Source organism: Crocodylus siamensis, chromosome 4, assembly GCF_052110815.1.
Source record: "Crocodylus siamensis isolate JL-2025a chromosome 4, ASM5211081v1, whole genome shotgun sequence".
Lineage (NCBI taxonomy): Eukaryota > Metazoa > Chordata > Crocodylia > Crocodylidae > Crocodylus > Crocodylus siamensis.
The window spans coordinates 14,057,209-14,069,254 of NC_143398.1; the positions used below are offsets into that span (position 1 = coordinate 14,057,209).

The window sequence follows — 12,046 nt, forward strand, 5'->3', positions numbered from 1 at the left end:
TCTGCTAGAACAAACAGCTATTTATTTCATTATCTGTTCAAATTAGGACTTTATTCCAGTAGTAGTTACAGATGGATTGAGCCTCTGGTTGAAATGGATTATATCTTGACAGAGACAGAGAGCCTTTTGTTTTTGGAAGATGCCTTATTTGGTGATGAGACTGACTACAAAGGAGAAAATAAGTCTATACATTGTTCCTGGTATTCTTCTGACGATACCTTACTGTGAACGTATCAGAAGAACGAGGTGTTTAAAGTCACTTAGCTGTATATTGATTATTCATGAATTTGAAATCACTTAGTGCATATTGATTATTTATTTTTATCACATTATGGAATGGCATTCTTGTTTTACTACAACAGGTTGGCCTTTCACTGCTAGGTTTTTAAGCTATTGCTCTCAAAGTACATTGCAATGGAATAGAGATAAACATCAGCTCCACTTTATAGATGGGGATGAGGATGGCTAAGAGACTTGGTCAAGACTGCGCACAAAGGCAAGGAAATGTGGTCTCCAGGCTCCCCGGGTATGTCTGTACAGCACAATGACACCCAGGCAACCAAGGATGCTGGAAGCAGCATAGTTGTATTAGCATAGGGTTCCAGCTGGGATAATATACCCTGCTACTCAGTGGGGTTGATTAGTCCTGGCAGAGCGCTGCACTAATGCAGCTGTCCCACTTCCAGTTATGGAGCTAATTCAGAGACTTTTTGGTCTATTAATATTTGTCTTGTGTTGCAAAATTCAAAGCTGTAAAAATGTTACCTACCCCAGCAGGACCTTCTCAAGCCTGCTCATTCCAATCACCAACATAAATCAGTGGTTGCTATGTTCCTAAGAAGATTTTTTTTTCCCCCCAGCAGGTGACACAAATGAAGGTATTTTGGAACAGATGGAAACTACTTACTGTAAACACACTTAGAGGTCAAAGCCAGCTGATGTTACTCACCTACCTAATAAAGTCAAGGGGACATTTTTGTGGGAGAACTGGCTAGGAACTGACCACAGTGGATCTGTCAGACACTACAGAACGCTGGCCAGGACCAAACTCTGGCGACTTTTAAGAAATAGAGAGAAAGATGAATAAATGAATACAGTTAAATGATCATTCCTACACCCGCACTGTAGGCCAAATAGTTTCTGACACCTTGGGCAACTTCAGACATAGATTTTCACATGGAAAGTCTAAAACACAGCATCTGGCCTCTGTAACTCCTAACCTTTCACATTATTGCCCTCGGGTGGGAAGTCAGAAACTTGCTACTTCCCTCTGAGAGATCCCTTTTTTCCTTTGGTGACTGGTACTTCAGATGGCAGCACACTTTGTTCCCTCTATCAGCTGAGATCACCATGCACAACAGGGCACTTGCATTCCTCCATATTCCCATGCCAGCCTCTTGTGTGCCCACTCTTGCAGGGGCTGTGTGTGCATCCCTCAGGCACAGAGGCTTCATGTCATTATGTCTCCTCCTCCCACCCTAGATGCTGTGCATGCCCCCCATTCCACCCCTGGGCAGGGCATGTATTTATCCTCTATTCTGTCCTTCACTTGACCTATATCCCCCATTTTCCTGCTTTACCCAAGGTTTTCCAGGTGCCCCCTTTTCCCTTCCACCAACTTCTTTTTCTTGCCTGGGATATAAGTAATTCAAACAGATATAAGCATTTTAAACAGAATATGTTTGTTGGACAGAGTTGAAATAGAGTTGGGCCAGGAGGCACTAATAGCTGCCATCAACTGGTTCTTTGATCTGTAAATATTCTCAGAGCTGCTTGAAGCTGCTGACTCAGATAACCAGATGCAAGAGTCTTCATGCATCGCCCCGTTTTCCTTTTCTGGTTTCCCAGTTATCACCAAAAGCAAATGAACTCTGTCCATTGATGCCTAGAACAGCCTTGGAAATTTTGGAATTTGTCAGATGCAACTGAAAAGTTATAATGTTACTTACTGATGGACCAAATGCCACTGAGTTTGAACAAGGCCTCATATGCTTAGCTAATGAGGCCCTGCTCAGTGTAGGGGCTGAGAGATGACAGGGTCAGACACCCCCCACCTGTGGCACTATGCTTGTTTCTGCAGGAGAAGCCCCAAACATGAAACGACGACACACTTGGTACGGAGAGCCAGAACCTGCATGGCTGGGAAGGGGGAAGGGAAGCTGTGTAGGTAGGGATGTCAACCCTCCTGGACTGGCCAGGAGTCTACCAGAATTAGCATTGATCTCCTGGTGACTACTGAAAGCAATCCAGGAGATTGATATTGTGACTGGATTGAATGGTACATTTAATGACACGTCACATCATTTACGTTCAGGAAGAAAATCTCCCAGAATAGCTTCAGTCAGAGTTGGCAACCCTATGCATAGGGAATTCTGCAGTGCCTATTTCAGGGGAAGTGGAGTAAAGGGGAGTAGGGAGAAGAGTGCTATAGCAGAGCCATGCAAGCATCTTACTGGGACTGGAGACTTTTTAGGGCACTGGTGACGGATGTTGGCCTGCCTTAACTAAGCTAGGCCATTTGGGCCCCTAAGCTCAGGAGGCTTAGAGAGGAAGAGAACAGAACCTGGTATGAAAGCTTGGAGGTTTGAATCAGCCACTGGCTGCACACTGGCACCAATTTTTCACCTCGCTGATGGCTCAAAGAAGGCCTAGATCTGGCCCTGCAAGCTAAAATGGAATCACTTCCAAGAGGGTAGTGTACACGCAGCCTTGCAATTCTCTATCCCTATACCTCAGTGCTGTCTGCATTTTCTGCAGTAAAGACCTGCAGCTGTTACCTGTCTGAACTACCAGCAGTAGCCACTGGCAAGGCACACAGGCAGATTATATATGAGCTTCATGAGGCAGGATAAGAAGATACCTGCACCAGATACAAGGAACCTGCTTTATAACCTTTGCAAGAAGCAAATGTCCACTTGACAGCAGAAAACAGTGCTGAGGCAGCACCAATGACCTGAAGCTAAACAGATGTGAACTAAAAAAAAAAGGAGGAATTGTTACGAGAACTTCAAAAGCAACAATGGTATTTCCCATAGCCACAAGGTGATGCCCAGTGAAGGTATCTGGCCTAAACAGAAATGCTGGCCTATGGCATGCTCTCTGATGGTCTGTGGACTAGCTAGCCATATAGTTTTGGCATTCCTCATTAATTCCAGCTGTTCAATTATAATAAATCCTTTCCTAATACTACAGAAGCCAATTACTTAGAATTAGCTAATGGGAAAGGAAGCAGTCTGTACAATCATGAATGAGGGACGGCAAAATGTTAATAGTCCATGGAAATACGCTGCATGTTATAAAAAAGTTGACTAGGACATCTGGGTTCTCTTCCTAACTTTGCCACTTGCTCAGCATCTGACTTTGGGGAAAACCATAAGACCAACTAATCTGGAAAAAACCAGAAATTATCATGCTTGCCTATTACTATTTGTTCATTTAGAGGGCCAAAAAAACTGTGATCAGCATTGTTCTGTTCTTTTCATTAAAGCGAAGAGAGATCAGATCTGCATCGCAGAAGCCCTGGAAAGACCCTGACATTCCCTCAAAATAGTTACAATCTAAAAATTAGACATGACAAACAGATGGATCCAGAGCCCACTGCAGTCAATGGAAAAGCCTCTTATCAGCTTCAATGGGCTTTGGATCAGGTCCAGGAGAAGAGATGGTCACAAAGGATGTGGAGGGATCTACGAATGAAAAGCACGATAAAAGCATTGTTTGTCTTGCTGCAAACATCCCCCAGAGACTTCCCATAATAGCTCAGAAAAACAAGAACTGTCATGCTGGATCACTTAAGTAAGAGCAGCCATTAGCCTTGTCTCAATGGTGTTCCAATCAATACAAGATAAATGGTCATATGGATTTACTTTTTTTTTTTGCTCCTTATTCTTTAGTTTATTAAAGAAAGCCACTTCTTTTATGTCTTTACATAACATCATCTACAGCACTTACCTTTGGCACTCCGATGATGGATGGTCTGGGGATGTGAGTGTGGATCACAATGGCTTCGTGGTTCAGCTCTTGTGCAAGAAACATAGCTGAATGTGCTGTAAGACGTGCAGACCGAGCAACCAGATGATTACTTGAATTGCTGTTTGTGCCACTGTGTTTCTCCGAGTAGTTGCTGGCTTTAAACATCTCCTCCATGGCCTTCTCTCTTTTGTGACTCATGCTATTGCCTATTTTTGCAGATGGCTGCAGGCAAATTGTTGAATTGGGCTCAGCCTTTTGCACCTCTGCTGCTAAGGGGTTTGTGTCAGGTTGGTCAAATGGAGTGTTTTCTCCTGTGCTTCCGAAACAGGTAAGCAGAGCCGAGCACGGGAACGGATGCATCTTGGATAACAGGATATTCTTTCCACTTAACCTGCTTTCCACACCAGCATAGTCAGCAGCCAGCATTCATGCCCTAAAGAGAACCAAAAATAAATGCAGGTAACATAGTATCTCTCCTGTCCTCCTAGAGAGTATATCCCCTTCTCTGATGACCAGAATATCCCAGTGGCTTCTCTAATAAGCCCGAGAAGCCAGAGTCTGCATAGACATCCCCTAAATCCTCTCCAGAAGTCAGCCTGGTAATCTCCTCATCTCTACCTGCTGCAATGGCCTTTGGCTGGGAGAGGGGTAGGCACAATGAAAATGTTTGTGACCGTCCTGTGCTTTCTCCTAGACCTGTCAGCAGTCAAACAAAGCTCTCTCTCAAACAAATGAAAAAACCCCCTACCATATCCATGCCAGATTATGGTTACAGGGAAGATGCTTCAGCATTAGACAGAGCTAAGTCAGCTCTGTGGCAGCCTCAAGTTACCTGGCTATAGAAGAAAAAAGATAATGTAGCATGATCTCCCCAGCTATAATAACATCAACATGTGTATCAGTGTCATCATTACAATAGCATAATCAGCTCCAGTTACACAGCTCAAATATTTTCTAACAAAGCAAAAAATTGAAAACTTTTTCTGTCCCGAATGCAGATGATAATGTGTACTTTCAGGATCTGCCAGGATCATTCATTATTAACAAAGGAGGCTAGTTGGGAGCTTTTGTCCGGGGGGGGGGAATAATTAGGTCCAATATCAGCCTCACATGGTCACGCACCACTGCCTGCACACATCGGGGCCCCATGCTTACAAACCCCCCTCCTGTGTGTCATGGAAGCCATGAATAATGCGCTGCTCATTTCTTTTTTATTAATTTATCTACAACTTCCAAGTCCTCTCAGAAAACACCTGCCGTTCTCTCTGACTTTCATCTCTCTGGGGAAACGTATAAAGGGGAAGTATATCAGGCTGGGAACCCAATGCTCTCAAAAATTTGTGTAAGGGAAGCTGTTTTCTTTCTCAATGTATTTGACACTACCCACTGAAGCAGATATGTTTTTGATGAGGAAGGAAGGAAGGAAGAAGGCCTTGTGGCTAAAGCACCTGCCTAGGACTCAAGAGAGCTGAGTATCCTTGTTCTGCCACAATTTCCTGTGCGGTCTTGGGCAAGTCCCTTAATCAGCCTGTAACACAGTTCCTACCTGTAAAATGGAGATAATAATTAATCTTTTTACCTGTCCATCTACCGTCTTGTCTACTGCCAACAGACTGTAAGTTCTTGACACTCTCTTTATTCGTTTTTAAGAGCCCAAAACTGAAATGGAGCCCCTCAATCTAAATAATAGCTTGATATAATAACATAGACAAGAATACTTTGCTTGAAAAATTCCAGGATCTTCCCCTCTCCTACACGGCAGAGTCGTGGCTTGTCAGGTGTTGTGTTCACTGGATGTCCTATGTGCAATGTTTAACACCAAGTAAAAACATAAAACAATAACAGACCTGAAAGAGGCTCAGATATTCACTCTCTATCAGTGAGTCAACTTACAGCAACTGGCACGCAGGCGGGTGGGTTTTGAATTTCTTTTGCTCTCCACACAGGGATATGATGTCAAACATCTCATCTCATTACAGCCTTGGAGACTTTTTGTCCAGGTGGGAACCGGCAGGGCACCCAGCGAAATGGAGGGTGTCTCCATCACTGCTTGAAGCACGTTCTTGATCCCTTTTCATGCTAAGAATCACACTTGCTGCTGTCTTTTGAGTGAGATTTAAAATCAAAACCCCAGTTGTTGATACAGAAAAAAAACAAAGAGTCTCGGGACTTTGACACAAGTCCTCTTAAAACCAGGTATCTTAAAACCAGGTCCCATCCTCCCACCTGGCCAGTGTCACCACGCCTCCACTCTCCAGGCTGCAAGTCACAGCCCTGCAGGTCTGAAATGACAGGAAGTGGTCACCTGTGACCCCTCTAAAACCGCCCTCACTTTATGACATCACAACACGGTATTCTGGCATTATACAGGGAACCGGTGACAAAGCCCCAAGATGTTAATGAAGCACCTGGAAACCAAATGTGCACCCCCAGGAGAAAGTAAGCACTGAGAGAGCCACCCCTCCACATTTTATAAGAGAAAAGAGGGATGCAGACCCTGGTATTCTGCTCACACTCCCATTTGGCTAATTATATGGTCTATCAAAAGTCCCACTGCAGTCTCAATTCAATACAGGACCCTTCACTTCCTTTTTAAAAATATTATGTAGTAAGTGACTTCTCGGTTTGCTTTAGAGTTAAGGAAAGTTTTTCTTTTATATAGTTTATCAGCTTCTATAATTATTTGGGGCTTGATTGTGGAATAGACTTAAACTTGGCGGGGGCAGAAGGCACATTAACACAGCTAACTACCTCTCCCCACTCAGAATAACACAGTTTTGTGGCTACACCTCTAACCATCTGATTTTCAGGAATAATCAGAATGTGCCAAGCAAAGAGATATAGATGGCTGGTGCTTATAAGGGCTGATTTCCCCAACCTGAGGAAAATTATGAGTGAGATGGTTGGGAAGAAACCTGTAAAGGAAAAATATTGATCATTTTTTGAAGTTCTTAAAGAAGAATGTGTTACGTGGCCAAAAGTCACAATTCTACAATGAAGGAAAACAATTTTGGCTGGAAGCTTGTCCTGATTCATTAGAAAAATAGAAAATAAATATGTGACAAAAAAAGAAAAATAGAAAATAAGCAATCTGAATTAAAAGCTAGAAAATATAGAACATGGCTAATAACTTTGCTAACATCTGGTGGTAGTCTTATGTAGTGTTTAGATTATGGTTTATAGGGGATGGCTTGGATAGAGATGATTCTGCTTCAGGCAAGGGTTTGGGTCAGATGAGCTCTGGAGGTCCCTTCCAGCCCTAATTCTCTATGACTGTATGGGCACATCTACATGTTGCCCTATGGCAATGTAGCAATCACATGAGTCTACATGTGATTACCAGCTAGGTTGCCATAGCAGCATGTTACCGTGGTCCTGCGCACCACAATGGCAACGTAGCGATGAAATCTAAGCGTGTGACGCACGCAGCACAGTAACCACCCATACTGTGCTGTGCTTTAGCACTTCCAAAAGGAAGTACTAAAGCCCAGTACCATAGACGCACCCTATGACTGTGATATGGGAAGCCAAATACGTTAGGGAGAAATCTCTGCCTGGTAGTGCTTTCAGTACATATATTAAAAACAATAAAGTGTTAACAATGGTATAGGGCTATTGTTAGATAGACGTGGCAAAACTGTTAATCCTGCAGAAAGCAGAAAAAATATTCAATAATTATTGTGTTTAGCGTTGGGGAAAAAGTTGGATGATATGCCCTGTATTACATAAGGAAGGTGAAGTCCATCCAGTCCATTAGCAACTAAGCATTTATTAAACAAGATCTATTAAGGATAAAGATTTTTATGCAAGTAGACTGCAAGAGCCCTAAAAGAGTTGGCGCACAAAATTTTTAGTCCACCGATGTTCATTTTTAATAAGTTTTGAAATACCAGACTTGTTAGACACAAAAGACAACTTAGAAAAAGCCAGTTCTTATAATAACAGACTTGCACTATTATTTTTTTCCATAATCAGAAAACAAGTTGTTCTCACTTGTTTTCTGACTATGGAAAAAAATAATAGAGCAAGCCTTCTGTTGCAAAGAACTCAGAAACTTCGCAACAGGTCTGAATACTTTTCATGCTATGGATTTCTCTTTGATATCTCTGGGTTTACTATGTGAATCATGTGTAGTGGTTTGTACACCTAACAATGGTTGAGAATCACTGGATTAAATGCTAGGACAACTATGTAAACCAATCAACATAGTTTTATAGCAAATAAGCCCTGTCAAACAAACTTGATTTCATTATTTGATGGGATCAGAGGTTTAGTTAATTAATTAAGAAAAAAGACTTGAATAGATGTCAGACACACAAACTTTTTAAGGTATTTGGTTTATTATTCATCAAAATTCTGATTTAAAAAATATCACTATACAACAGCAATAAAAGAAACACTGAATTGATAAAAAACTAAGACATCTCAAAAAAGACATGATAGAGAATCATTATTAAATTGGGATTATTTGTGTTCCTATGTGTCTAACTATGCCCAGCACTCTACAATGTTGGGCATGGCCAGCTTCCTGGAAGCAAAAATAAATCCACTGATGGCAAAAAAGTAGTGGAGTAGTCAACTGCATTGAGAATGGAGGATTCATATACATCTTTCTGGACTGCTTGATAAATTGTGCTTTGAGACAGCCAAATGTTAAGTCAGGAAAGGCTGAAAAAATGAGGAAAGGTTGGAAGAACTGGGATTATATAGTCTGGAGAAAAGATGACTGAGGGACGTATGTGATAACAGTCTTCAAATATCTGAAGAGTGGCTATAAAAAGGATGGGGATGGTCTTTGGGCACAGGGTAAAGAACAAGGGTCTCAAATTCAAGCAAGGGAAATTTCAGATGGAAGTTAGGAAGAACTTTCTCATGGGTAAACGCGGGAACAGGATACCCAGAGAGGTTGTATAATCCATCACCACCCTTAGAAGTCTTTAAGATCCAGTTAGACAAACATTTGGAGGTTTGAATCAGTCATTGCTGCTCATTGGTACCAGTGAGCAGCCAATTTTTCACCATGCTGGTAGCTCAAAGAAGACATAGATCTGGCCTTGCAAGTGAAAGTGGAATTTCTCCCAATAGGGTAGTGTACATGCAACCTCCCAACCCTCTACCCCTGTGCCTCAGCGCTGCCTGCATTTTCGGCAGTAAAAACCTGCAGCCATTACACCTGTCTGAACTACCAGTGCTACGCAGCGTCAAGGCACACAGGCAATCGCATTAGATATGAGCTTTATGAGGTGGGATAATGCGATGTCTGCACCAGCTGTAAGGAACCTGCTCTGGAGCTGTTACCGTTGGACCCTGGCAGGTAGCTAGTGTCTGCTTGAAAACTAAGAACAGCGCTGGAACCAGGCAGCACTGTGTTAAACAGACATGAACAAAAAGAGGGGAGGACTTGTTCAAGTTCTTCATAGGGTAAGAATATCATTTCCTATATTTGGCAAAACCAGTAAAGGTATCCAACCTAAAATTCTCATTACTTTAATGGATACATGCATTGAAATATGTGCATGCATCAGAATACACATCATACACTGAATCACAGATTTCTGTAGAATACCCAGAGAGGCTGTGACTTGGGTGTTTTAATCAAAGATGATTCTTGCCTTGAGCAGCAAGGTGGACTGGATGATTTCCTGGGGTCTCTTCCACCCCTGCTATTCTATGACTCTGTCAAGTATCAGGGATCAATGATTGTAGGTCATTCCTACAAAATGGGGAAAAGTATCCTGGAAAACAGCATGTCTGAAAAGCATTTAGGTGTCCCAGTTGTCAAGCAACACAAGAACTCCCCGTGTAATGGTGTGACAAAACAGCTAACACGTTTCTTGGATGCGTAACAAGGGAAACTGCAAGTAGAAGAGTAAATTGGATGCTTATCTTGCTGGGATCCTATGACCCCAGCTGACTTCCTGCCCTGTGGGCAGGGGGCTGGATTCGATGATCTCCTGAGGTCCCTTCCAGCCCTAATGTCTATGAAATCTATGAAATCTAGAAGTGGAGAGGGGAGGAGTGTTCCTTTATATGGCTGTGATGAGACCAAACCAGCATACTGCAGCCAGTTCTGTAGTCCATTTGAAAAGAGGTCTTTCAAAAATTGGAGCAGGTGCAGAAAAGAGCCAGAACAATTATTTGAGGGATGGATAAAATACCTGTGGAGCTCAATCTGTTTTGCTTATCAGACAGAAGGCTGCAATGTGCCTTGATTACAGAGTCCAAGTGCCCTCCTAGGAAGAACTCCTCAGAAACAAAGTCTTCTTTAATCTAGCTGAGAAAGGAATGAAAAAAACTAAAAGACTGAATCTGAAGAATTCGATTTAGAAATTAAGCACAGGTTTGTGAGAGTGAAGGTGCCTAATTAACCTCCAAAACAAATAATCAAAGGAAGTCATAGATTCGCCATCTCTCCATAGTTTCAAATCCTAAACAGATGTCTTTCAGGAAGATATTTTTCATTGAACACAAGTTATTCTTCTCAATAGGTAAAGGTAATAGGTAAAATGTCATGGGCTGTGATGTCAGATGAGATGGTGCTTAGCAGCAGTCAGACTATCTAAGGCCAGCAGGCTAACCAGACTTAATTACACTTATCCATTTGTGCCACCAGTTACTTCATATCTCTAAAAACGGAAAGGTCCTTTTCAAGACATTTAAGTGCTTGGATCTAGCTTATGATCAGTCCCCCAACCATAAAATGGGAATAAGAGCTCTTCTTCAGAAGGGTACTGTAAAAATAAATGCATTAAATATCGTGAGTTGTTCAAGCCCTCTCATACCAGTGAACTCCAAAAGTTCAGTATTTAAGCATGGTTATTTGTTTGAGTTGTGCAGATGTATCGGGTATGTGGACCAGGCTGGGAATGTCAAAACAACAAACCTTTTTCATGGGATTTATGGTGCCTCCCTTCCAGCCAGAGCCTCAGAAGGACAAAAGGGCCTGGGGAAAATGGCTTGAAAGAATTGGCTAACCATTCCAGACCCTTAATTTTCCCTTTTGATTTGAGTCTAAACATGGGCAAACTTTTGGAGGGATCCTCTGTTTTCACAAACCAGTATACCCACGCCTCAAAATATTTCCCTATTAATTTTTCTGCCCAGTACTAAGTTGAGGTTGGGCAAGTAATTTTTTTTCACTCCCTCTGAAGTTTTCCATGCCACCCTTCCCCTTGGCTGTGTATCTGGTCTACATATTTTATATGATGGTGCACAGGAGCTAAATGTGGTAGTGTAGAGTACAGGCTGCTTTTTCTTTAGCAAGTGAGAATATTGATGGAGACTGGGACATGTGACAAACTCTGGTCACAGGCATATAAGCTTCATGGTTCTCGATCACAGCCTGCAGCAACAAAAGCGAAGAGCTTTGCCCAATAAGCTAAAAAAAGTGCATATTTTTTAGGTAGGAGCAGTAGTTAAGTAGATTTAAATAATGGTTTTTTTTAAAGCCTAACCAAGGCTCCAGGTGTTCTCACACATCATTAACTATACTGTACAATCCCAGGAGAATTAAAACAATTATTTCAGCCGGCCGGCCAGCCATCAGCAGAAAGCCTCCCCCCAGCTTTCCCAGCTAATCCTATCCTTAGTCTTCTCTAGGAAACTTCGGTAGAAGCCTCTAGGAAAGCCTTGGTATTTAACAGGCTCTGCAAAGCAAGTCACAAGTCAGGCACTGAGCATATACTTTCAGATGGTTTCCTCTGTCTCTGTTTTCCTTTGACATAGCACATCTGCTAACATTATGCATAGGCCTGCATTATCTCGGAGTAGGAAACACCTTAGTTGCCTGTTCCCTCTCAAATATAAATGTGCATCTAGAGCTGGTGAATACCCTTCCAGTCATCCCCCAGGGTCAAATCTGTAGTTAGTGCAAGCCAGGGTAGAAGCATTAAAGTCAGTAGCACTGTGGCAATTTACACTAGCTAACAATCTGATCCTGACTGTAAAAATATAAACACTTTGGCAAGTTAAAAGTTCAAAACAAGTAGCATCTGACAGGTCTAACACAGACCGGTTCTGAGGACCGGCGTTCAGGTCTGGGGCTGAACTTTCTCAGAGCCTGGCAGTTTCAAAC

At 42.3% G+C, this 12,046-nt stretch overlaps 1 protein-coding gene across 1 annotated transcript in view; it reads right to left on the reverse strand.

Moving 5' to 3' along the window:
• The window catches only part of FAM107B (family with sequence similarity 107 member B), a 204,771-nt gene extending 200,373 nt beyond the window's left edge, over positions 1-4,398 (reverse strand). Inside the window, exon 1 of the mRNA XM_090041835.1 lies at positions 3,943-4,398. Within this exon, the coding sequence (XP_089897961.1) occupies positions 3,943-4,398 (456 nt within the window). The remainder of the gene's footprint in view (positions 1-3,942) is intronic.
• Positions 4,399-12,046: the final 7,648 nt, after the last annotated feature.